General features: G+C 54.5%; 4 protein-coding genes across 13 annotated transcripts; 3 read left to right on the forward strand and 1 right to left on the reverse strand.

The window, feature by feature from the left end:
- Positions 1 to 338: 338 nt before the first annotated feature.
- Positions 339 to 5,780, forward strand: UFC1 (ubiquitin-fold modifier conjugating enzyme 1). The gene is made up of 6 exons (XM_004589102.4): positions 339 to 548; positions 4,088 to 4,155; positions 4,396 to 4,459; positions 4,737 to 4,813; positions 5,056 to 5,146; positions 5,334 to 5,780. The coding sequence occupies exons 1-6, from the start codon at positions 426 to 428 to the stop codon at positions 5,412 to 5,414; spliced, it is 504 nt and encodes a 167-aa protein (XP_004589159.1). The 5' UTR covers positions 339 to 425; the 3' UTR covers positions 5,415 to 5,780.
- A 595-nt stretch (positions 5,781 to 6,375) lies between these two features.
- Positions 6,376 to 12,381, forward strand: USP21 (ubiquitin specific peptidase 21). 4 transcript variants are annotated; one of them, XM_058660525.1, is made up of 14 exons: positions 6,376 to 6,575; positions 6,676 to 6,814; positions 7,445 to 8,065; positions 8,814 to 8,873; positions 9,034 to 9,154; positions 9,357 to 9,468; positions 9,610 to 9,765; positions 10,230 to 10,294; positions 10,572 to 10,675; positions 10,851 to 10,937; positions 11,187 to 11,276; positions 11,472 to 11,586; positions 11,688 to 11,802; positions 12,009 to 12,381. In XM_058660525.1, the coding sequence occupies exons 3-14, from the start codon at positions 7,466 to 7,468 to the stop codon at positions 12,097 to 12,099; spliced, it is 1,716 nt and encodes a 571-aa protein (XP_058516508.1). In that variant the 5' UTR covers positions 6,376 to 6,575; positions 6,676 to 6,814; positions 7,445 to 7,465; the 3' UTR covers positions 12,100 to 12,381. The 4 variants fall into 4 exon arrangements, with proteins under 4 accessions (XP_058516508.1, XP_058516507.1, XP_058516509.1 ...); XM_058660524.1 differs by lacking the exon at positions 6,676 to 6,814; XM_058660526.1 differs by lacking the exon at positions 6,676 to 6,814 and having other exon boundaries at positions 11,187 to 11,265; positions 11,479 to 11,586.
- Positions 12,382 to 13,396: 1,015 nt separating this feature from the next.
- On the forward strand, positions 13,397 to 16,754 carry PPOX (protoporphyrinogen oxidase). 3 transcript variants are annotated; one of them, XM_058660528.1, is made up of 13 exons: positions 13,397 to 13,456; positions 13,542 to 13,636; positions 13,759 to 13,893; positions 14,026 to 14,141; positions 14,337 to 14,469; positions 14,763 to 14,907; positions 15,001 to 15,191; positions 15,564 to 15,624; positions 15,794 to 15,912; positions 15,993 to 16,103; positions 16,195 to 16,344; positions 16,442 to 16,484; positions 16,569 to 16,754. In XM_058660528.1, the coding sequence occupies exons 2-13, from the start codon at positions 13,550 to 13,552 to the stop codon at positions 16,709 to 16,711; spliced, it is 1,434 nt and encodes a 477-aa protein (XP_058516511.1). In that variant the 5' UTR covers positions 13,397 to 13,456; positions 13,542 to 13,549; the 3' UTR covers positions 16,712 to 16,754. The 3 variants fall into 3 exon arrangements, with proteins under 3 accessions (XP_058516511.1, XP_036350253.2, XP_058516513.1); XM_036494360.2 differs by lacking the exons at positions 13,397 to 13,456; positions 13,542 to 13,636 and having other exon boundaries at positions 13,757 to 13,893; positions 13,993 to 14,141; positions 14,750 to 14,907; XM_058660530.1 differs by lacking the exons at positions 13,397 to 13,456; positions 13,542 to 13,636 and having other exon boundaries at positions 13,757 to 13,893; positions 14,010 to 14,141; positions 14,750 to 14,907.
- Positions 16,755 to 16,873: 119 nt separating this feature from the next.
- Positions 16,874 to 23,745, reverse strand: B4GALT3 (beta-1,4-galactosyltransferase 3). 5 transcript variants are annotated; one of them, XM_004589105.4, is made up of 8 exons: positions 23,650 to 23,745; positions 22,671 to 22,816; positions 22,032 to 22,306; positions 21,314 to 21,549; positions 20,256 to 20,446; positions 20,032 to 20,154; positions 17,785 to 17,889; positions 16,874 to 17,658 (listed from the first exon to the last, which is right to left on the reverse strand). In XM_004589105.4, the coding sequence occupies exons 3-8, from the start codon at positions 22,291 to 22,293 to the stop codon at positions 17,385 to 17,387; spliced, it is 1,191 nt and encodes a 396-aa protein (XP_004589162.2). In that variant the 5' UTR covers positions 22,294 to 22,306; positions 22,671 to 22,816; positions 23,650 to 23,745; the 3' UTR covers positions 16,874 to 17,384. The 5 variants fall into 5 exon arrangements, with proteins under 5 accessions (XP_004589162.2, XP_058516516.1, XP_058516514.1 ...); XM_058660533.1 differs by having other exon boundaries at positions 22,671 to 22,745; positions 23,396 to 23,720; XM_058660531.1 differs by having other exon boundaries at positions 23,396 to 23,720.
- Between the last annotated feature and the right edge of the window lie 376 nt (positions 23,746 to 24,121).

Genomic DNA, 24,121 nt, shown 5'->3' on the forward strand with positions numbered 1-24,121 from the left:
ATAAAATGAATAAATCTTTTTTTTTTTTAAAAAAGGGGGGGGGATGCACTCAAATTGTGCGTTTTAGGAAGCCTGAAGGTGCCTTAGAAGAGCCTGAAATTCTAACTCTCAGGCTTGGGGAGGTGTTCCAAAGTTTTCTGAGGTCGCTATTCTGAGCATGAACGGAAGTTACCCTTGAGCCTCCTGCAGTGATTTTAATGACAGGTATTATATTCCAGAAACAGCAATCCGTTTCCATTCAGTTTTCCTGATGTATCCATCAGCGGGTGACCAGGTTACTAATTTGTCTTTGTCAAGAGGAACTAGATTACATACAGAGTCTTAAAAGAGACGTAACTCCTCATCTGCCCATAGTAAAGATGGTGGTATCTGAGCCTAAATACAGGTAGCACCACTTCCGTGTTGCCTTTCTGCCCTGGCCCAAGATGGCGGACGAGGCAACACGACGTGTTGTATCTGAGATCCCAGTGCTGAAGACCAACGCCGGACCCCGAGATCGGGAGTTGTGGGTGCAGCGACTGAAGGAGGAATATCAGTCCCTTATCCGGGTCAGTTGTATTTCTACCACCAGCCGCGTCTCCAGAGGCGTTGCCGGTAACTGGGTGTCCTCAGGAATAGGTTCCGTGCGGAAGCTGTTTCCGGTTTTGGATATTTTACCTCCCAAATTTACAGAAACGGGATTTGCGGGCTGAGGAATTATTAAGGAGGGATGGTGGGGAGGCGGCAGAACAGCTTAGGTTAGGAGCGCCGTGGGGCCAGACTTTTCGATTAAATATACCGGTTATGTTAGGGACACGCCTCTCCGGAAGGTGACGTGTCTCTCTGACTCTGGTATTCACTCTGCTAGAGGCAATCAAAGTACTTCGGGGAGTGGGGGTCTGGGGGTCCCAAGTTTAACTGTTTCTGCTCCTTGCATGCCTCCCGAGGCAGAGACGCTCTTTATGGCTGAAAATCCAAGTGTATTCGTTGCAGAGACGTGCAGATCGGAGCTCAGATTTAGAGAAAGACTTCTCAGCTAATCTTCCTACTGTGGAAAGAAAAGGAAATTCACCTCCCATGTAGTGGTCTCTAAATGCTTCATACGCCCTGCATGCATTCATTTCCCGCAGGGGGAAAATTATTATGTGCTTCTTTGCAGCTAGGGAGGGGATACAAAACTGAATAATGTAGACAAAAATATCCTACAACACTGACTGGAGAGGCAACAGACAGACCCAGAAATGGCTGGTATGTTATGGGAGCATGAGGACAGATAACTAATTCAAGATGAGTTTGGTCAGAAAAGGCTTCCTGAAAGAAGTAATGATTGAACTGAGGTTTGAAGGGTAAACATAAGTTAGCTTGTAAAACACAGGTGGGAGAAGGCTTCTGTTGGGCATAAGGACACTGTGAATAACGGTGTGGAAGCTAGAAATGGCTTGATGTAGATGAAGAAATGGAGCTCTTCAGAGGGCTGGAGCATCCAGGGTGAAGCAGGGACTGGGAACCTAGGCTAGGGAGGTAGATCTCAGTACTTGAATTGTGTTTTGGAGGCTTTGGTAAAGCCTTTAAGCTGAAGAATAACAGGGTCAGATTTGGTTTTATGTCAGTCACAATGACATCAGAGATTGAGAAAAGAAAAATGCTCTTGGCTGGAGTAAGATTGAAGGTAGAACACAAGTAAGGATGTTGTCATGAATTGATGATCCAAACAAGGCAGTCGTGAGATAGAGAGGAAGGTGGCACTGCAGAATGTTCAGTAGGTACAGTCATCATCAGGCCATCATGAAGAGAGGGAAGCCTAGGGCTGGCTCCCAGGATGAAGAAGAGGAACAGGTGAGAGTGCTGAGTTTTAGGTGCCTGTGAAATGAAGGTTGAAATTTCAGCATACAGTTGAATACTCTAATCTGAAGTTCTAGGGCAGGGGAGAGGAAAATCCAAACTCCAGGACATATAAGGCCCATGAAACCCTGTAGTCAGGCCCAGCCGTAGCCTAGTGGCTAAAGTCCTTGCCTTGCATGCACCAGGATCCCATATGGGTGCTAGTTCGTGTCCTGGGTGCTCTGCTTCCCTTCCAGTTCCCTGCCTGTGGCCTGGGAAAACAATAGAGGACAGCCCAAAGGATGACTCCATGACTCCACTTGGGCAGTGAATCATCAGATGGAAGATCTTTCTCTCTGTCTCTCCTCTCTTTACATCTGACTTTCTAGTAAAAATAAATAAATCTTTAAAAAAAAAAAAAAGAAAAAATGAACTCCCTCGATCTAGACCTGCCAATTCAACTGCAGTTGGGACTCAAAATTCAGTAAATCTGTCACGAGCTAATTTAAAAATGTGGTTATGTGTTGATTCATTTGAAAGGCAAAGCTTCAGAGAGTCTGAGATCTTCCACCTGCTGATTCATTCCCCAAATGGCTGAAACAGGCCTGGAACCTTCCACATAGTCTTCCACGTGACTTTCCTAGGTGTCATCAGCAGGGAGCTGAATCAAAAGTAGAGCATCTGGGCCCGGCGGCGTGGCCTAGCGGCTAAAGTCCTCGCCTTCAATGCCCTGGGATCCCATATGGGCGCTGGTTCTAATCCCGGCAGCTCCACTTCCCATCCAGCTCCCTGCTTGTGGTGTGAGAAAGCAGTCGAGGACGGCCCAAAGCTTTGGGACCCTGCACCCGTGTGGGAGACACGGAAGAGGTTCCTGGTTCCTGGCTTCAAATCAGCGCGTGCACCAGCCCGTTGCGGCTCACTTGGGGAGTGAATCATCGGACAGAAGATCTTCCTCTCTATCTCTCCTCTCTGTATATCTGACTTTGTAATAAAATGAATAAATCTTTAAAAAAAATCAGCTGAGCATACTAACATGAGTAGCTTTTTAATAAAATAAATAAATAAATAAATAAATCTTTAAAAAAAAAAAGTAGAGCATCTGGGACTTGAATCAGCTCCCATATGGGATGCCAGTGCTTCAGTCAGCAACTTAACTGACTGTGCCGTCACAGCAGCTCCTGGGCTGCTTTCAAGTTGACAATTTAATTTAAAAGATTTATGTATTTATTTTTGTTGGAAAGTCAGATATACAGAAAAGAGCTGAATCATTCCCCAAATGGCCGCAATAGCTGATGCTGACCTGATCCGAAGCCAGGAGCCAGGAGCCTCTTCTGGATCTCTCACATGGGTGTATGGTCTCAAAGCTCTGGGCTATCCTCGACTGCTTTTCCTGGTCACAAGCAGGAAACTGGATGGGAAGCAGGGCTGCCGGGATTGGAACCAGCGCCCATATGGGATTCCAGTGCGTTTGAGGCGAGGGCTTTAGCTGGTAGGCTATGGTGCTGGACCCTCAAGTTGATAATTTTAAATGGCCCATGGATGATGTTATAAATATTCCAATAGTCCTTGGTTCCCTATCCCTCTCTAAGGACGATCCAGGCTAAAGATAAAAATTGGGGTGTTAGTAGAAACCAAGATTAACATTGCTCTTCGGGGGGAAGTATACCATGAAATGAGCTGGGGTTGAGTGAAAAACTAGAAGTGAGATTGAGAGGCTGGGTTGTAGTGTAGTGCAGTTGAGCTGCTGCCTGCAACACCAGCATCCTATGTGGTCACAGATTTGAGTTAACCTGTTCTAATTCTGATCTACCTCCCTGCTAATATGCCTGGGAAAGTAGCAGAAGATGGCTCAAGTGCTTGGGACCTGCTGTACCTACATGAGAGACTCCAAAAGAAGCCCCTAGCTCCTGGCTTCAGCCTGGCCCCGCTCGTTTCATTCTGGCCATTTGTGGAGTGAACCAACAGATGTTTACTTCTCCCTCTCTTCCCCTATTACTTGCCTTTCCAATGCATAAAAAATAAATCTTAAAAGAAGTTAAATAGAATGCAGATAATATCATCAAATTTTCTGTGCCTACTAGATTCAGTGGAACCCAACTACTGTATTCGCTGCTCTTTGCAAACCCCCCGCTTGCCAACTGTAGCTCTGTCTTCAGCTTTGCTTCTGTCAGAAAAGCTGAGAAAATATACAAAAAAGGAAAAAAAAAGTGATCAAACACTTTTGGAGGGGTGGAGGAATTGCCCTTGGCTCCAACTCCCCCTAATAGACTTTATTCTCTGGTTTTAGTATGTGGAGAACAACAAGAATGCGGACAATGATTGGTTCCGACTGGAGTCCAACAAGGAAGGGACTCGGTAGGCAGACCCTCTTGGGAGGTATGGAGTGGGAGTCTTACCCATCTTAAGCAACTTCATATCCCAAAGCCCCGTGGCCAGAGCGCCTCCCTGCTTCATGTTGACTGTCTCCACTCTCACAGACTCGCAGTTCCCTTGTTCCCCCACCCTGTGAATCGTCCAGGCTGGTGGCCCAAGCCAAAATGTTATTGAGTGTGGGAAAAATGGGAAAATTGCACTGAGGTTTGATCTTTGTTACAGGTGGTTTGGAAAATGCTGGTACATCCATGACCTCCTCAAGTATGAGTTTGACATCGAGTTTGACGTGAGTGTGTTGGAGTGGGAGATAGAAAAGTTAGTGGAAGGGGAGGTGGGTGATTGTTACCAAGTTCATCTTTCTTGAAAGGACTAAGGGACACCTCAAATGGGAGGGGAAAGCTGAAGTGTGAAGCAAGTGTAAGGTATAATGACTTATCTCCTGGCAGGTACATGCTGCTTGGGGAGGTTGCTGAACACTTTCATTCAGCCAGGGAATAAGTGTTTGCCTAGATTAGTTCCTTGCTGGCCTGTTCTGTTTTCCTAATACTTTGTGGTTCCTCCAGATTCCTATCACATATCCCACTACTGCTCCAGAAATTGCAGTCCCCGAGCTGGATGGAAAGACAGCCAAGATGTACAGGTAGGACTGCATGGAATATGGGAAAGGGCCCTAGAAAGTTCCGAGGAAGAACTCGGAGATTTTCCCAGTCCTCTGATCAGAAAGGCTCTGCGCCTCCCTCAGATGAGCCTGGCCAGAATATTCGTTGCCCTTGTTCTTAATTCCTGTCCCTGGTCCAGGCTCAAGATCCTAAGAACCCTGGTAGTCTTCCTGTGCTACGACAAGCTGCACAGGTCAACGCCTTCCTCTTGTATCTCTCACAGGGGTGGCAAAATATGCCTGACAGATCACTTCAAACCTTTGTGGGCCAGGAATGTGCCCAAGTTTGGACTAGCTCATCTCATGGCTCTGGGGGTAAGTTTGTATATGTACATATTATAGGAAGGGGAGGCTCTGGAAGGTAGGGGGAAAGGAGCCAAAGGTAAACAAGGAATTCCAGTACTGTCCGCTGGGCTCATTCCCTCCAGCAGGGAGCGAGTTGTGGAATAAGAGGCACTGACTGCAGGGCTGTTCATCTCACAGGGTCTCCCTTGTCTTGCAGCTGGGGCCATGGCTGGCAGTGGAAATCCCTGATCTGATCCAGAAGGGCGTGATTCAGCACAAAGAGAAATGCAGCCAATGAAAGACGAAGTCCCTGAGGAGGGACACGGGGACCTTTAAGAGGCTACCATCCTGTTTCCCTGTGCATCACTCTTGTCACTCATCTGACTGCTTCCTCCCAACTCCCCCTCCTCTGGATGTTACTAAGTAGCTGCAGCAGGCATTGCTAGGGGCGGCGCATATACACAGTATCTTTTGAGTTGCTAAATTAGGCTGCACAGGGAAAGGAAGGATTTGAGCCTTGGAAATCCAAGAGGCAATGTTTATTCTCTCCTAAGGTGGAACTGTGTGAGATCTTGGAGGCATAGGGGTAACTGAAAGTGAGTATATGGTCTTTTTTGTGTTTGGAAACAACCCATCAATAAAATAGAAAGCTGCTTTCTCTGTTCGCCGGTGGTTCTCCTTGGGGGCTTTTAACAGAGGCACGAGAACAACTGTAGTAGGTTGGAAGGAGGAGGGAAATGTAACATGCTGTGGTCGGTAGCTGGACAAGGAAGGGAAAAATGACTGCTCTCCCCGCTGCTGATACCTGCCTTCAGCTGTTGGCGGTGAGCCATGCCTCGCCCCACGACTGTGGTCTGCAAGAAGCTTAAAAAATGGTTTTGCAGAGCCAGCATTCCTTGCCCTCCAGGGATCTTCTCATCCCTGTGTGGAGTGCTAGATGCTTCTCCACTGTTCTGCAGCCTAGACCCAGGCCTGCAGCCGGACACACTCACACCACTGTTTGCGAAACATCTGTGCTGCAAGTCTAGCTCTGTTGGATCTGCGTCCCTGTGGGCCACGGAGAGGGCAACGGGACCCTACACCTCGAGACTCACTTTGGAGCAGTGATTTAAAGACCATTCTGGGCAGGGCTGGGAACTAGCGGTCCTAAAGTTGGCCGCGTTTCCACGGTGTCGGCGGCCGAGCCAGCGGGGCGGGCTCACGCAAGCGCCAAGGAGGTGGGTGGGAGGGCGCCGAGCGTCGGTGCGCAGGCGCTCTGAGAGACGGTGAAGCCGGTGGCTGGTGGCCGGGCGGGACCAACAAAGATGGCGGCAGCCCCTGCGGCGGGAGAGATCTGGGCAACAACTGCGGCTAAAGCTGCAGCCAGGCCCGCGAGGGGGCTGCTCGGGGGCAAAACGGGGTGGCCCTGAGCTGGGGCCTGGCCCCAGCTGGCCTCCCCCGCCGCCTCACCGGGGGACAGGTACGGGTCCGGGGTGTTATGGCGTTGGGGTTGGGGGAGGTGGTGCAATGGAGGGCCGCGAGAAGACTGCTCCAGACCCAAGAGGACTCTCGCCCCAAAGGCAGAGGCGCCGGCGGAGCCAGCGGGGCCTGGGAGAAGGAGACTGGAGGAACAGCATTCCCCGACCGCGGGGAATACGCGCCGGACCCGTAGCCAATCAGCGGCCGCGGCCTTTCTGCCCTCGAGGGGGGCGGATCCGGGTAAAACCCTGCTGAGGTGGGAGAGGTGCAGAGATAAGGGGGTCTAGGAGTTGCTCCTCCTTGCAGGACCATTCCCACCCTACCCCCCCCCCCCACTGAGCCCTGACATAGTGTCAGCGCTTGGAAGTGGGGGAGGGAATGGATCGCAAGTCACCCATGTAGTCGGCTTCATTTGCAACGAGGAGGGCCAGGGGCTTGAGGAGGAAATATGCTGTCTTCTGAGCTGTTACCCATACACCCGCACTCACATCTGACCCCCGGTCCTATGTGATCCAGAACACATTCCACTTGGCTAGCCAGGTATGAGAGCCCTTGCTATGATCTTGTTGATAATTTATAAAGACCACCCTTGCTGTGGTCTCAGATGCTTTATAAAGACCACCCAGTAGCAGAAGCTAGCAATAGTCCCAATAAAGCTGCATTTTCAGGGAGGGGGTTGGAAGGTATAGCAAGAATGCTGGCATTCACTCGTTTGCTTGGTCAAAGGGATGCTAATTATCTACTTTGTGCCAAGCCCTGAGGTCTGGACTGGTGATACACTAATTGATTTCTGCTCTCACAGTTGCATGGATGGTAACCTGGGTTTCCCATCTCTCATACTCAAATACTGATCCTCTCTTCTCCTCCCAGGTCCAGCCTGTGGTGTCCACAATGCCCCAGGCCTCTGAACACCGCCTGGGCCGGACCCGAGAGCCACCTCTTAGTGTGCAGCCCCGAGTGGGATCCAAGCTACCCTTTGCCCCTCGGGCTCGCAGCAAGGAGCGCCGCACCCCAGTCCCTGGGCCAAACCCCATGTTACGACCTCTGCCTCCCCGGCCAGGCCCTCCAGATGAACGACTCAAGAAACTGGAGCTGGGACGGGGACGGACCTCAGGCTCTCGGCCCAGAGGGCCCCTGCGGGCTGATCATGGGGTTCCCCTGCCTGGCTCACCTCCCCCAACTGTGGCTCTGCCTCTGCCATCCCGGACCAACTTAACACGTTCCAAGTCTGTGAGCAGTGGGGACTTGCGTCCGATGGGGATTGCCTTAGGAGGGCACCGTGGTGCCAGTGAGCTGGGGGCTGCCCTGAGCCGCTTGGCACTGCGGCCAGAGCCTCCTACTTTGAGACGCAGCACCTCCCTCCGCCGCCTCGGGGGCTTCCCCGGCCCCCCAACCCTGCTCAGCATTCGGACAGAGACCCCTCCTTCCCACGGCTCCTTCCACGTGCTGTCTGCCCGGCCCTCAGAGCCTTTCTACTCCAATGACAAGATGGTGAGGCAACACACGTGGGCCTGCTATACCCCTGTTCCTGTACGCCTCCACTCCAGCTTTCTTACCATCCTGTGGCTTTCCTGCTCGCCTGCTCTCCAAGTTCCTCTGTCAGCCCCTCCTTTATTCTAGAGTCACCTAGGCCCTTTTCAGGTTTTCCAGCATGCCGTGCCATTTTGGCTCCCAGGGAATTCACCCAGCTATTCCAAATTCTTCTCTTTGGGTCCCCAGGCCTTTGCTGTCCCTCAGTACTCCTTCCTACGAGGACTGTGCGCAGACTTAATTAGTCCCTGGAGCCGAAGAGGGGCCGGGCTAAGAACATCTCAGCTAGTGTGGTTGCCCATTTTCTGAGCTGAGTGGGCAGATCGCAGCTGGAGCCAGCAGGAAGAGGCCACGGGGGCAGGAGGGGGTTTTGGGGGTAGCAGGGTGGGGGTGGGGAGCACTTGGGCAACAATGCCAGTGCTTGGAGAGTTGCCCCAGGAGCTGCAACGCAGACTATCCGGGCAGAGGAGTAAGTGGGGGACAGGTGGGACAGCTGTGGCCGAGTCTGTGGTGCACTCGGCCGTGATGGGCCTGCTGCTCTTGGCCAATGAGGTAGGGAGACTGCGGTACCCAGGGAGGGCGGGGGTGGAGTTGGTGGGGGAAGCACATGTGAGGCGGGGGAGGCAGTGGGCAGCCTGCTGCTGAGAAACTCCTGTGCAGAGGAAAGCAGAGCGTATGGGAGCTTGCTGATTGTGGGCTCCTCCCCTAGGCTCATCACACGCTGCTTCTGGGCTCTGGGCACGTAGGCCTGCGAAACCTGGGCAACACGGTGAGAGCCATTCTGTGCTTTTCTAGAAACAATGTGGAACTGTGTGTGTGTGGCAGGGGGTGGATGGAAACACCTCTGTGTGTCCTGACACCCTCTTGGGGCTCCCGGGACAGTGGTCTGAAGACCTGATGGCAGTGTCACTTCCCTCCCACTCCCCTAGTGCTTCCTGAACGCCGTGCTACAGTGTTTGAGCAGCACCCGGCCTCTTCGGGACTTCTGTCTGCGGAGGGACTTCCGGCAAGAGGTGCCTGGAGGGGGCCGAGCCCAAGAGCTCACTGAAGGTGGGGGCACCAACTCCCACAGCCTGCAGTGAAGTCCTGTGCCCCTGCTCTGCCTGTGCTAGTGGTCCCGAGCCCTTGGATCTGGCCGTATCCATTTTCCCCAGTGCCTACTTTTGTCACAGGCTTCCTACCACCGTATGAACCCTCTTCTGCTGGCCTCTCCCAGATGTTAATCGTTGTTTCCCCACTTTTATCCCGACAGCCTTTGCAGATGTGATTGGTGCCCTCTGGCACCCTGACTCCTGCGAAGCTGTGAACCCTACTCGATTCCGAGCCGTCTTCCAGAAATACGTTCCCTCCTTCTCTGGATACAGGTGGGAGAGCTGGTCATGTCAGGCCCTCAAGCAGGGGTCTTGGCAGTTGTTCTTCTAAACCTCAAGACATTTTTATCTTGCAAGTGGGGATTGTATTGGGGCAAGGTCACATGGTGGCCCACACACTCTGTCTGGCTGTAGCCAGCAGGATGCCCAAGAGTTCCTGAAGCTCCTCATGGAGCGGCTGCACCTTGAAATCAACCGCCGAGGCCGCCGGACTCCTGCGATCCTGGCCAGCGGGCCCACTCCCTCTCCACCCTGCCGAGGAGGGGCTCTGCTAGGGGAACCTGAGCTAAGGTAAGGGCTGCTGGCCCTTCCTTCCCGTCCTCAGCAGCTCGGCAGCAGCGTTCAGCCTCCACAGACTGCAGCTAGTCAAGGTTGGAGTTGGGAGGTCTGGGAAACCCTTTAGCATGGAAAATAGTGTAAGAAACCCATGCAGAAGCAAAAGGAAGGAAGACTGAGGGGCACAGGTGGGGCCAGAGGAGAGCCCTAGGGGAGGGGACAGTTTATAGCAGAATTCATGCAAAGGGTGTGGAGCCGGCAGGAGAAAGGCAGCATGCCCTGACCCTGTATACGTTTCTCTTCAGCTCAGATCCCCCCTCCAAAGTCCTTTAAAGCATTATTTGACTTGTCCTAGGAGCTTGGGGCAGGAGCTGGGTGTGGGGCAGGCCTAGGGCCCTGAGGATCCTGTTCAGGGTGGAGGGGTTTCCCAGTGCTCCTGCCATCTCATGGGCGCTCCCTACTTCCTTGATCTGTGGTAGTGATGATGACCGAGCCAACCTAATGTGGAAACGTTACCTGGAGCGAGAAGACAGCAAGATTGTGGGTATGAAATGGGACAGAAAGCATGGGGGAAACGAGTGGAGGTGGGCGCACAGGCTCGGGAAAAATAAGAAACAGTTGACACTGTTAAGGGGAGTGAGAACAAGACTGAATGACGAAAAGGGGACAGGTGTGGAGTATTCATTTGGAGTGGTGGTAGTGGGACCTGGGAACTGGCAGGCCAGATGCTGGGGCGAGAGGAGACCGGTGTTGGAGAAAGGGATTGGATGTCTCGTGCGTCCAGCGGTGACTCTCTGCTCTGTCCCTCTGCTTCTGTCCAGATCTGTTTGTGGGCCAGCTGAAAAGTTGTCTCAAGTGCCAGGCCTGTGGGTATCGCTCCACGACCTTCGAGGTTTTTTGTGACCTGTCCCTGCCCATCCCCAAGGTGGGATTCCAGAGGATTCCAGGGGTGGATGGGACATGGGTTCTGTGACCCAACCCTAGCCACCCCCAGAGTGTGGGCAGGCAGGCTTCCTGTTGTATCTGGAGCGGAAATAAGAAAAATCGGGAAACTGAGAGCACACTGACCTCCCCTCCCTGCCCTCCCCCATTCCGTGCAGAAAGGATTTGCTGGGGGCAAGGTGTCTCTACGGGATTGTTTCAGCCTTTTCACCAAGGAGGAAGAGCTGGAGCTGGAGAATGCCCCAGTACGTGGAAGGGTCATGAGCGCTGTAAGGAGGGTGGGACTGGAGGGGGAACTCCTAGGCACTGCATGATGCCTCCATGTGGAAAGCCCTCACATGGTACATCCCAGCACTCCCTGGTCCGAGGGAACAAAGGGGCATGGCTCAGGGCATACAAGAGGAGCGGGGAGCATTCCTGTGGGGACTGGGGTGTCAGAAAAGCCAGCTGGCACGAGGAGCATGCTGACCTAACACTCTGTGGTGTTTATCCAGGTGTGTGACCGGTGTCGGCAGAAAACCCGGAGTACCAAAAAGTTGACAGTACAAAGGTTCCCCCGAATCCTCGTGCTCCATATCCTAACCGTCAGTGTCTTCTTCTCTTAGGATATCTCCCATACACTCCCTTGCAGAGGCTGGCCACTGGGGAAAGCCTACTGGCCCCCTTCCTTCCAGCACTTGCAGTATGTGTTGGGGAAGGGGGTGAACAGTATTCAGGACCACAGCCCCCGATAGAGACCCCCTCCTACCCCCACCAGCTCCCCAAAATTCCTTAACCAGGGCTTAGATCTCAATCGGTTTTCCACCTCCCGAGGCTCCATCAAGAAAAGTTCCGTCGGTGTCGACTTCCCACTGCAGCGACTGAGCCTGGGAGACTTCGCCAGTGACAAGGCCGGTGAGTCTGGTGGGGAAGGTCCTTTGGAACTATGAGGGCAGGGGATGGGGGAGGGCATTGCTCTATTGCTAATGAATCCTCCCTAACCTCCTCACCCCCAGGAAGCCCTGTGTACCAGCTGTATGCCCTTTGCAACCACTCGGGCAGCGTCCACTATGGCCACTACACAGCCCTGTGCCGGTGCCAGACTGGTTGGCACGTCTACAATGATTCTCGGTGAGAACAGCCCGCTGTTCACCTCTGTCAGTCCCCGGGGCAGCCCTGACCCCTTCCCCATCCGGGAGGGCCACTGGGGGAGCCGAATCAGTCCCAGGTGAAGGGCGCCCTGGGGTCGGTCTCTCCCGGATGCGCTGGGCTGGAGTCTTGCTGGGGACGAGAGACTACACAGAGGTGGAGCAAGCCCTTTCTCCTTGTCTTCCTAGTGTCTCCCCTGTCAGTGAAAACCAGGTGGCCTCCAGTGAGGGCTACGTGCTGTTCTACCAGCTGATGCAGGAGCCGCCCCGGTGCCTGTGACTGCCCCTTCAAGCCCTGGCACCTGTGAAACCCTTTCAACACCCTTAAGCCCTAGGCACCCCATTTACCTCAGAGACGTCTATTTTTGTGTCTTTTTAATCAGGGAGGGGGGAGGGGGTGGTTGTAGCTCCTGTTATTTTTTTTATTAAAAGTACCCTTTCTCCCTGGAGGCTCCCTTGTCTCCCAGCCCCCTGTACAGAGCTCACCAGGCCCCTAGCCCGTGTACAGCCCCCAGACCCTCTGCAATCTCACTTTTTGTGAATAAATTTATTAAGAAAAAGTCATATCCATGTTTGCATGTCCGCCTAGTGGATGGAGATACTGGGTCCAATTGGGTGGCGGTAATTTATTAAGAAAAAGTCATATCCATGTTTGCATGTCCGCCTAGTGGATGGAGATACTGGGTCCAATTGGGTGGCGGAAAGGGGCCTTCTGGGACCCCCCCTGAGCAGGTCAGGATGCCTCACAGTCCAGGGGGAAGGCCCTGGGAAGGCTCTGCACGTGTGAGGTCTTCCCATGGCAAGGGAAAGAAGGAATGCAGGGGAGGCCCTTGAAGCTCCCAGGAAGCTTGGGGCCATGGGGGGAGACACCCAAGAACCCCTGTTGATAAACATAGGATGTTGCCGGGAGGCCCAGTCTCCCGTAGGCCCCATCTGTTGCTAACATCAAAAAGCTGTTTGTGGATCCACCTCCCTGAGGACTGGCTCCAGTGTCCCTATCTGTTCTCTCTACAACCAAACCTCATGAGGCCCTGCCTCCAGGGCTGTCACCCTTATCTGGATCTGCCTGGGACGCTGGAACTGGAGAACGCAGGATTCAGCCCGCCCCAGGAGGGTTCCTTCCACCCCCAAGTGCAGGGTAGGTTATGGCCATTCTCCCATTTGGCACCAAAGCGGTTAACGTGAAATTCTACAAGGCAAGTCCGGCACGCCCCCATTGCCCCGTCGGGCGGAGTCATCGTCCCTTCCGTGTTTTCATTGGTGAATGTAAGTCAGGGCCTTCGGAATGCACCAATCCCAAGGTAGAAAAACTGGGTCGGGGGCGTGTCGCGAGAATCCGGTGGACGGAGAGTCGGAGGGGCCGCAGGGCTTGGGGGCGGGAGCAGTGGGCTGCAAGCCCCTGTTGGGCTGGTGAGGCTTGGGCGGCAGACCCCTCACGGGGGCGGGTCGCCCGCGTCCCCGCCGGAGCCCTGCAGAGCCCGATAGCGTGGGTGTGGCCCCCTATCGCCCGCCCGGTGGAGGCTGGAGGGCCCACACCGCCTGGTTTGCTCCCACTCCGCTGCCTCTCGTGCGGGAGTCCGGGCCCTTGCGCTTTCACTGAGCCACCCGCGCGCGCTGCCTGGGTTTCCTCCGAAACGGTGAGTGGCCGGCCTGGAACGCGGGCCCGGCGGGAGCGCGGGGCGACCCTGATCTGCCTGTGCGTCTGTCCTCCCTTGCCCGCAGGCTTCCCAATGGGTCGCACTGTGGTCGTGCTAGGCGGAGGCATCAGCGGCTTGGCCGCCGGCTACCACCTGAGCCGAGCCCCGCGCCCCCCTAAGGTGAGTGCCTCAGCCGTTGGCGAGGGAGCCTTCCCCCCCCAGCCAGAGCGGGGTGGATCCCGGCCCGCCCCGCGCCGCCACCACGACAGAGGGTGCCGCAGTGTCGCCCTCTCATTTGCCAGGTGGTCCTGGTGGAGGGCAGTGAGCGTCTGGGGGGCTGGATCCGCTCAGTCCGAGGGCCGGATGGTGCCATCTTTGAGCTTGGACCGCGGGGAATTCGACCGGCCGGAGCGCTGGGAGCTCGGACGCTGCTCCTGGTGAGAGGCACGGGGCGTCGGGGTTGTGGAGGGGCTTTTGCCAGGGAAAGGAGTTGTGGGAAGAGGCGTGTGTACTTGGTGAGTGAGACCTTGCCTTAGTTTCTCCCCTTCCCGAGGGCGTGTGGAGAGTAGATTTCCGAGCTTGGCTTGGACTCTGACGTGTTGCCTGTCCGCGGAGACCATGTAGCTGCCCGGAAGAGGTTCCTGTATGTAGGCGGTGCCCTGCACGCCCTCCCCAGTGGCTTCAGGTAACGCCGGCACTCTCTCACTGCACATGGTATTCTACACCTCCCTCAGATGCCTTCATTTCTTTATTGGCTTGTCAACCCGCCAGGCAATAGCGGAAAATGAAGGGAAATGGCCCCTTGGGCGTGGGCGTGGAGAGAGGAGGGGAGAGCCACGTGTAACCCCTCCTCCTCCTCACTGTGCCTTCCTCCACACAGGGGGCTCCTGCGCCCTTCACCCCCCTTCTCCAAGCCTTTGTTGTGGGCTGGTCTGAGGGAGCTGACCAGGCCCCGGGGCAAAGAGCCTGATGAGACAGTACACAGTTTCGCCCAGCGCCGCCTTGGACCTGAGGTGACCCTGCTCGGAGCCCCATGCCTCTCCCCTCTGAAACCTCCCGCAGGGATCCCTGCTCAGACTCCCCGAAGGGCTCCGCTGTACCATCTGGGGATACCCACTCCTCTTCATGCCCAGTAGATCTTCCAAGCAGTGTGACAGTGGATGTCTGCTTCCTTCCCATCTTTATGTTAGAGGGGGCGGGGAAGCTGCAACTCAAACCCTCCCACCCCCCATTCCCTAGTAAGCAGGGGCTGTGGAAATGAGCCCAGCTCATTCCTTGGCCTCTCAATTCCAGTCTCACCCTTAAGGTGGCATCCCTAGCCATGGACAGCCTCTGCCGAGGAGTGTTTGCTGGCGACAGCCGTGAGCTCAGCGTCAGGTCTTGCTTTCCCAGCCTCTTCCAAGCTGAGCAAACCCATCGTTCCGTACTCCTGGGGCTGCTGCTGGGGGCAGGTGAGGGGCGCGTGGGTTTAAGGACAGCCAGAGTGAGGGACTGGAGTGGCAAGGCTGCTACTCTCATGGTCCTTTGCTTTTGTTTCACTACAGGACGCAGTCCACTGCCAGACTCAGAACTCGTGCGTCAGGCCCGGGCCGAACGCTGGAGCCAGTGGTCGCTCCGGGGCGGACTGGAGACGTTGCCCCAGGCCCTCAACACACACCTCACCAGTCAAGGAGTCAGTGTTCTCAAAGGCCAGCCAGTCTGTGGGCTTAGCCTCCAGGCAGGAGGGCGCTGGAAGGTGGGGTGCTCCCTGGTTAACCTGTATCACTATATCTCTCTGTGGCTGAGTGGGACATCAGGCTAGGACTGAGAGGCCCGAAGTTACTCATTGCTTTTCCTGCCTTGGATGTTGCTCAGATATGGGCTACCTCTAGTTCTTGAGCCTTGTTCATGAATCCCTTCAATGCACATGGGTGGTTAGCAGCAGTGCTTTGAGGTGGCTTGGGGGATGTGGGGGGAGGGACCACCAAGGATCACAGAAGGGTATTTTTTGTGCAGACTACACAGTCAATCTCTTCTTCCTGGGTCCAGGCTGTCCCACCAACTCGAATGCATCAGAAATTGAGTTCTTAACGATCTGTGTCTCTCTCCAATGTTTTCATCCTCTCAGGTGTCTCTTGGGGACAGCAGTCTGGAGGCTGACCACATTATTAGTGCCATTCCGGCTCCAGGTAACAGGATTGTCACCTTCACCTTCTCCATTCAACATAGGCTGTGGCTATAACCTTCTTGGGCTGGGACCACCCCACACCCATGAACTGGCAAGCCCTATGGGAGCTGAACTCCAAAGAAATGGCAGTGGAGACTCTTCCGACTTGGGCCCCTTCTGGTCTCCCACAGCACTGAGCAAACTGCTACCTGCTGAGGCCGCGCCTCTGGCTCGCGTCCTGAGCACCATCACGGCTGTGTCAGTGGTGGTGGTGAATCTGCAGTATCAAGGAGCCCGGCTGCCTGTGCAGGTAGGAGCTGGAGGACAAGGGCTGCAACGCGGGTCCCCGGGAGCCCTACCATCCTAACCCACGGATTTCCTTCCCGTCAGGGATTTGGACATCTGGTGCCATCCTCAGAAGACCCAGGCGTCCTGGGGATCGTGTATGACTCAGTGGCTTTCCCTGAGCAGGACGGGAGTCCCCCTGGCCTCCGAGTGACTGTGAGAAAAGAAAACTTGGCTGAGTGGGATTTCCAGAGGGTTCCTTTCCACCCGTGCGCAGGCCGGGTCAGTGCTCCGTTTCCTCCCTTAGGTGATGCTGGGCGGGTCCTGGCTACGGGAGCTTGAGGCCAGTGGCCGTGTCTTATCTCAGGAGCTGTTCCAGCAGCAGGCCCAGGAAGCAGCTGCTACACAGCTAGGGCTGAAGGAACCACCAAGTCATTGCTTGGTGCATCTCCTCAAGGTGAGCTGGCCAGGCACTGGTATGTTTGTCACCAGCTGCCAGCCAAGGCCTGGGACCTCAATAATAAACTTTCCCCTGTATCCTCTCCTCTCCCCAGAACTGCATCCCTCAGTATACACTAGGACACTGGCAAAAACTGGGTGAGTTGGGAAAGCAGCTGGGCTGAGGAGGGTATGGGAAATCGGACCCCTGACTATAACACTCCTCTCCTCCTTTCCTTCCAGAGTCAGCCATGCAATTCCTGGCTGCTCAGAAGCTGCCCCTGACTCTGGCCGGAGCCTCCTACGAAGGGGTTGCTGTCAATGACTGTATAGAGAGCGGGCGCCAGGCAGCAATCCGTGTCCTGGGCACAGAAGCCAAGAGCTGATCCCAAGCTCCCACTGAGGAAAATAAAAAGTCCTTGGTATATAGCTTGGTCTGGCTGTTGTGTCCCTGGACGGCATAAGGACAGAGTGTGTGTAGGGTTGGGTGGGGGAATGGATACAGAGGTTGGTAGAGTCTGCCTGGGATGCAGAAAGCAGGAGCAGAGGCAAGACAAAGTCCTTTATTAGAAAATATATCAAAATCCCAGCCCCCTGAGTCAGGAGCAGAAGAGGCAGCTGCTCTAGCCCGGGCAGACGGTGCCCTGGGAGGGGCTTCCTTCACCAGGCAACTCCCCAGGAACCATAAATAGAATAAATATTCACAGAGGTCCCAGGAGAAGCCAGATTGCTCATGGAAGAGACTGTTCTCCATGGAAGAAGAAGAAGGGGCTTGGGGTCCAGCCCTGCTCCTACCCCAGGGCCCAGGGAACCCCAGGAGTTGTCACTTAAAATCATGACATCAAGGATTCACAGTCATAAACCCTGGCAGGTGACCCTAGAAAGAGGGCGTTCCACCCAGGTCTAGAGGAGCCCAGCTCCAGTCCAGCAGTGCGAGGCTCCCGGCAGAGCACTCAAGTTCAGTGTCCTCACTCCCTCTGAGACATATGAGGGGCTGAGGGTGGGGGCAGTACAAGCCCTCTGACTGTTTCATGATCAAGGTGGGCAGGAAGGAGAAAGTCAGTGTGGACCACTGGGGGCTGTGTGGTTGGCAGTAGGTAGCAGGCCGGGCCTGACTGGGGGCCGGCGCTGCAGCATCTCCTGTCGGAAAGCCTGGGAGGAGCCAGGCGGGTAGCGGGGACCAGCAGCAGCCTGCGGACCCCGAGGGTCAGTCCCAATGTCTGCTGTGATGTTGGTATAGAGAGGACCCAGCTCTCGGGCCAGCAATCGGTATGTCAGCGAGTTCATCCCATCTTGTGTCCAGGAGTTCTGGGTCCGGACCAGGAGGTCAAATCTGAGGGTTAGAGGTTGGAGACTGAGACCCAGAAAGGGAGAGCCAGGATTCTTTAGGAATTTCCTGGCCAGAGCAGCAGAGGCCTGTGGCTCCAGCAGCCATTCCCCGGCAGTCCTCCCTCCCTACCTGTGGGGATTTTCCTCGTTGCCCTTATCTCCTCGGTGCTTCACCATCTTATAGTGTCCTACAGATGCTGGGGGCCGAGAGATCTTCATGCCAGCCAGGCGCACCCTGTGGGGAGAGGGAGCGGCTCTTGGAGAGTGCAAGTGAACCAGAGCTGCTGACAGGCAGACAGCCAGAGCCCAGGCCAGCAAGGAAGGGGTTACGTGTGTCTGTACAGGAAGAGCAATAAAATTCCCAGTTAGGTAGAAAAGATGTGAAGGGTAGACACTCTGAGGCAGATGTGGCTCACTAACAGGCCCCGGAACTTACAGAGAACGAGAGTGAGCTCTTGTGAGACAGATGAAATATGTCACCTTTAATACCATGCCCACTCAACACCCCCAACCCAGAGCATTCTTCTTGCCTCCTAGGCCCTGGAGGCAGCAACACAGATCATCTCGTTCCTGGCCACTCATGTAGTCTGACCACCAGGAGTGCATGTCCCTTGCCACACAGTTCCCTCACCCCTTCTGCTCCCCAACTCTCCATCCCTGCCAGAGGCCCACACAGGTCTGCAATCCCCATCCCCTTGCCTCTGTAATAAACATTAGAAAAATGAATGATTTTGTTATGAAATAATAATAATTAAAGTAAAAAAGAAAAGGTGTGAAGGAGAGAAGGAAACAGCAAGAGGCTACGTCAAGGCTGGATGTTTAGATCCTCAAGGCCCGGTGCTGGGACCCTGGGACAGCTGGCAGGCGTGGGTCTGTACCTCATAATGTGGCCTCCTGAACGGTGTCCAGGAGCTGCCCTTGTAGGAAGGACAAGAGAGGCCATTTTGTTAAAAGGATAGGACAAGACTGAGTGTGGCAGACCAAAGCTCAGTAATTCTTTGGAACACTGACAGCGCTACCCCAACAACCATATTAAAGAAAGGGGCAAGTGGTGCTGTGAGGCAGCACCCTACACAGCTGCTTGGATGCCTGCGTGCTGTATCTCACATCCCATGTTGGGGTGTCGGTTCAAGTTCTAACTATTCCACTTATGATCTAATGGCTCAAGTGCGTGGGTCCCTGCCACCCACATGGGAGACTTACGGCATTCTGGGCTTCTGGATTTGGCCTGGCCTTAGTAGGGATCTACCAATGGATGGCAGATTTACTGTCTCTCACTGTGGGCTTTTTTTTTTTTTTCCTAAGATTTATTTATTTATTTATTCTAAAGTCAGGTATAGAGAGGAGGAGAGACAGAGAAGAAGGTCTTCTATCTGCTGATTCACTCCCCAAGTGGCTGCAACAGCTGGAGCTGAACTGATCCGAAGCCAGGAGCCAGGAGCCTCTTCCAGGTCTCCCATGAGGGTACAGGGTCCCAAGGCTTTAGGCCATCCTCGACTGCTTTCCCAGGCCACAAGCACGGAGCTGGATGGGAAGTGGGGCCTTCAGGACACGAACCAGCTCCCATATGGGATCTCAGTGTGTGCAAGGTGAGGACTTTTAGCCACTAGGCTACCATGCCAGGCCCTCACTGTGTTTGTGTTGCTCTTTCAAGCAGATAAAAATAAGTTATAGATAGATAGATAGACAGACAGACAGATATTTAATGGATCTGGGTAATCAGGACCTAAATAATTCTTGATGCCCAGAGCAAGAAACGAAAGCAGCCTGGCTAAGAACTGAAAGAATGACCACATCTAGCGTTTGCTGGGTGCTTTGCATACATTGAGAGGATGGGAATTCACATTGGTATGTCATCCCAGAGGACACAAGAGGGGAGGGCAGGCAAAGTTCCAGCATACCAAGCACAAGTATTCACACACAGTCATGAATCTAGGTCAGCTAAGGCTGAAGGTTAGAATGTTTCACATGCTAAAATTAAAAAAAAAAAAAAGAGTTGGCCTCATGCCCATGGAAAGACCTTTTTTTTTTTTTAAGTGATTCTGAGCTGCACAGATCAGAGCCGCTGCCCACCCCCACCTCCACGCCTCACAAAGCAGTCAGGGCAGGAGGACTAAACTGTCTCAAACCCCCTTCCAGTTCTGAACTCCCTGACACTGTTTCTCACTAATCTTATCACCTCTCCCACACATAAAACCAACCAGACCGAAAGATCAAAGCCTGACTGAATAGACCAAGGGTAAGGGGAAGCAACGGGCAGAGTGTAGGGTGTGCCAGTCCTGGAGCTCAAGGAGTTGAAGGGCTATGGCCCTGGATGGCCTTAAAGGACAGGACCCCCGGCTGGGAAGGGAAAGGAGGTGGCGGCAGGAAGTCTGACCTGGTAGCGATGTCATCGTCCTCACCGCCCCAGCCCCAGTATTCGTTGGGGAAGCCATTTATCTTCAGGTACTGATCAGGAGTGAGCGCCGAGACCCCTCCGAAGTACTGTGGGTACGGGAGGCTAGAGAACAAAAGATTCTTGAATTCTCAAGCCTTCTGGGGAGATATCCATGCCCACAGTCGTCTGGGCTGCCCCCCTTCCCACCCTCCCCTCTCCACTACCTGTATCCAAACTTGTTCATGGCAACAGCAACGTGGCGGGGTCCACGGGGGTCGCACACATACAGGTTGTGGTCATTTTCAGGCAGGAGGTCCACGTCGTGCAAGAATAGGCAGTCCCATTCTTCATCGCGCAGGGCCTCTCGCACCCCAACATTCAGCAGCTTTGCCCTGTTAAATGTTCCATTTCCAGCCTACAAGATGACAGTGGAAGAGTATCAGGCCATGTCTTTGTTAGCATTAAGAGAGGACTGAAGAGGAAGAGCCTTCAGAGGATGTCAAAGTTGAGAGCAGAGCAAGCCGGATGAAGAGGAAGGCAAGCTGTTTCATTTTTTCCATTAGTCATTAAACAAATTCTTGCATATCAGTCTGTGCCTGACAACCTACCCACAGGTGGAACAACTAGTGTGTAAGTTACTGCCCTTTGCCTCATTTTGAGAGAGTTAAGTACCTTAGTCAAGGTCACCCATGTCACATAGAGCAGAACTAGCATTTTAGACCAAATCTGCCACAAGTTACTCAGCAAAGGAGAAATCAAGGAAGGACATGGGACAGTGAGGATATCCTAAAGTGGATAAGAAGTGTGAGATTAATAAGTCTGGGGCCAGCACAGTAGCCTAGTGGCCAAAATCCTGGCCTTGCACGTGCCCCAGGATCCCATATGGGCGCTGGTTCAGCAGCCCATCCAGCTCCCTGCCTGTGGTCTGGGAAAGCAATCGAGGATGGTCCAAAGCCTTGGGACCCTGCGCCCACATGGGAGACTTGAAAGAAGCTCCTGGCTGCTGGCTTTGGATCAGCACAGATTCGGCCACTGCAGTCACTTGGGGAGTGAATCAACAGAAGGCAGATCTTCCTCTGTCTCTGCTCCTCTCTGTATATCTGACTTTCCAATCAAATAAATAAATAAATAAATCTTTAAAAACAAAACAAAACAAAAAACAAGTCTGGAAGAGTAGGGCAGCTGATTCTCCACAGTCAACAGTCTGACCTCGGAAAGTTATTCCAGTCACCCATGACAGTGACTTCCTTAGGAAAGAGTACGCAGTGGTGCTCAGAGGTACCTGGTGGATGACGTAGATGCCATAAGCAAGCTGCTGGCGCTGCAGGAAGGGGTGCAAGTGGTAGAGCAGCAGACGCAGGTGATGCTCCCTGGCACGATGGGGCACAATAATGGCTGTCCGGGAACGAGCCTCACACCCTGCGGGGTGGTATCGGCCCCCTGGTTCCACCCGGGGATTCCGTGCCACAATCTCTGCCAGTGATGGCACCGGGCTAAAGGACACTGACACGGGACCCACTGTAGGGAAGGAAGGGCAATGTCAGGGACCCGAAGGACAAGGAGGAAAGAATGAACAACAGTGCCCTAGTGGCTGGGTTCTGGGGTTCACTTAGAAATCTCCTAAGTCTTGGGTCCCCCATCACTGGGACAACACACTTCGTCTGTCCTCTTATTTCAGTGTAATGTTCTGCCTCACAAGGTTGGAAACTACAGCTGGGAGAGGGAGAGAACAGGACTTCCAACTAAATCATTAAACCAGGGCTCATCTATAAGGGAAATAATTCCTAGCCTGGAGCAGCAAGGGACCATAAATGGGCAGGCAGTGGAACGCTGTGACCCAGAACAAAGAGGGTGGCAGGGAGGTTCTGCATTCAGTCACCTCTACCTTATTCCCAGCCCACCATTAGAGTACATTCCACTCCTACCATTCCATGCTTGCCCCAGGCTGTCTGTGCCCCCACAGCCTGTCCTTTGGTTCCCCTCCTTCCTTTGACACTCACCTAGGAGAGGAGACCGTTCTGGGCAGTAGGGCAGAGCTTGAGGAGCCAGAGGACCCCCTGGGGCCACGGGAGCCCCAGGCAGGTGACTGAGATTGCTGTAGACATCACGGGGGTGAGAATAGTCAAAGGTCGGCCCCTGTTCTCGGCCAAACAGGGCGCTGAGGCTTCGGAAGCCCCCCAGTGACAGGTACATCATGACGGCCAGCTGGGAGCCCACAAGCAGGGCCAAAGTGCAAGGTCGCTCCAGCAGCCTACGCAACATCCTGGGGTGAGGTCTAGGGAGGGAGAGAGCGGAGCTCTGCGGGTGGGCAGGAAGCCAACAAGCCAAGCAGGGCAATCAGTGAGTAGGGAGGAGGGTGATGCCCAGGGTCAAGAACAGTTACAGACAAGGAGCATACAGAACAGGTGCACAACCAAACAAGGGAAACAGAGTGTAACCACCAGCAGCCCCGCCACCAGTCACTCCCAACCCTAGTCTGACTCTCCTCCACCTCTCCCCAGCCACTCCCACTACACTCAGTCACCAACCTCCCAAGAATGCTTACATCATTTGAGTCCCCAAATCCATGTCAAAGAGTGTCTGGAGAACCCCTCTTCTTACTGTAGAGTTTGTGTGTGTGGGGGGGAAGATAGACTCACCTAGGTTCACGCTGTCTTCTTGGGGATCATGGGGACTCCAGGGGGGTCCGGGGGGGTAGAGATGTGAGGCATTATCTAGAATTGGAAATGTCACACAGGACAGAGGAAGGCCCCATCCAGCACTCCCACAGGGTATCTTGGGCCAGCTGCAAGAGAAGTGGTTATGGATAACCAGCCACCTGCCTAGGCAAAGATCGGGAAGAAGGTGCAGGTGGTTTCCCAGCAGGGGAAGTGAGGGAAAGAGGGAAAAGTGGTTGGAAGCAAAGCAGCTGACTATGACAGAACACTCGCCTCCTCCTCCCTCGTGCTATCCTAGAGCGGCAATCAGGTTCCTACTTAACCACCCCCACCCCAACTCCAACAAGCCAGATTTGTCTGGGGACCCGGAAGCTAATGGAGAGACTGAACCCCAATCCGAAAGACTGTGGCGCGGCCTCAGGAGAACCCAGGGCGAAGCAGAAAACAGGTTCCTTCAGTTCTTCACCTGCTAGGGAGCCAGTTCCTCAGGTGCAGGGTGCCTGACCACCTGGGACCTGCTCGCAATCAGTCCCAGAGTGCGGCGGGAGCAGGAGCAGGAGCAGGGTGGGGGTGAAGTCCTCTATCTTTCCTACCCTCCCTGTCCTGGAGGAGATGAGGAAAGCGCTACTGCTCAAGGAGAATGGGAGAGAGGGAGCTGAGGCCAAGGCAGCCGGGATGGGGGTGGGGGGACACCTGGGCGGTCTCACCTGGAGGGGCGTGGTCAGCGCTCTGCAGGGGGTTAGAACCCAGTCGGGTCGGAGCTGGTTCTGCCCGGGCTCATCTCCTCTTGCGTTTGCCCTACCTTGCAGCCTGAGCACATCCGGCCCCCCGTCCAGATTTCCATCTGAGACCCAGTCCCTGCTCAAGATTGTCTCTAGCCTTTAACTCAAACTTCTCACCCTCTTGACCGCCCGGACGTTTCTGCGGGGCCTCATCCCTCCACCATCCCCAGCCCACGCACCTCGTCTTTTCCCCGTCATCACCGCCACCCCAACAGCCGGGCAGGTTTCGCTGCAGCCATCTTGGAAGCGGGCGCTGCAGGCGGGGCCTCGCGTCACGGGGCGGGACTGAGGGCGGAGCAATAGGGCCGGTAGGGCTCGGGGGTCCCAGTGTCTGATTTTTGGGGGTTGGGGTCCGAGCGCCTGGGCGGTCGTTCCTGGTCGGTTGCGGGGGAAGCTGGCCGCCGGAAGGTGCCTGGTCGTCCAGGGAATCAATGCGAAGGAGAGTAGAGGAGAGAAGACGACTCTGCCGACTCCTGGTGGAATTCCATTTTCCACCCTTCAGAATTGTGCAATCAGTAACTCAGGTCCTTCGTTTTTCCTCAGGCCCAAAACCAACCGAGAGACCGACGGGACAGTTTCTGGGTCTCAGATGACCTCAGTGGCAGCCGCAGCTGGCTGAGTCCCGCTCCTGCTGTGTTAGCGGCACTTCTT

Source organism: Ochotona princeps, chromosome 2 (genome assembly GCF_030435755.1).
Source record: "Ochotona princeps isolate mOchPri1 chromosome 2, mOchPri1.hap1, whole genome shotgun sequence".
Lineage (NCBI taxonomy): Eukaryota > Metazoa > Chordata > Mammalia > Lagomorpha > Ochotonidae > Ochotona > Ochotona princeps.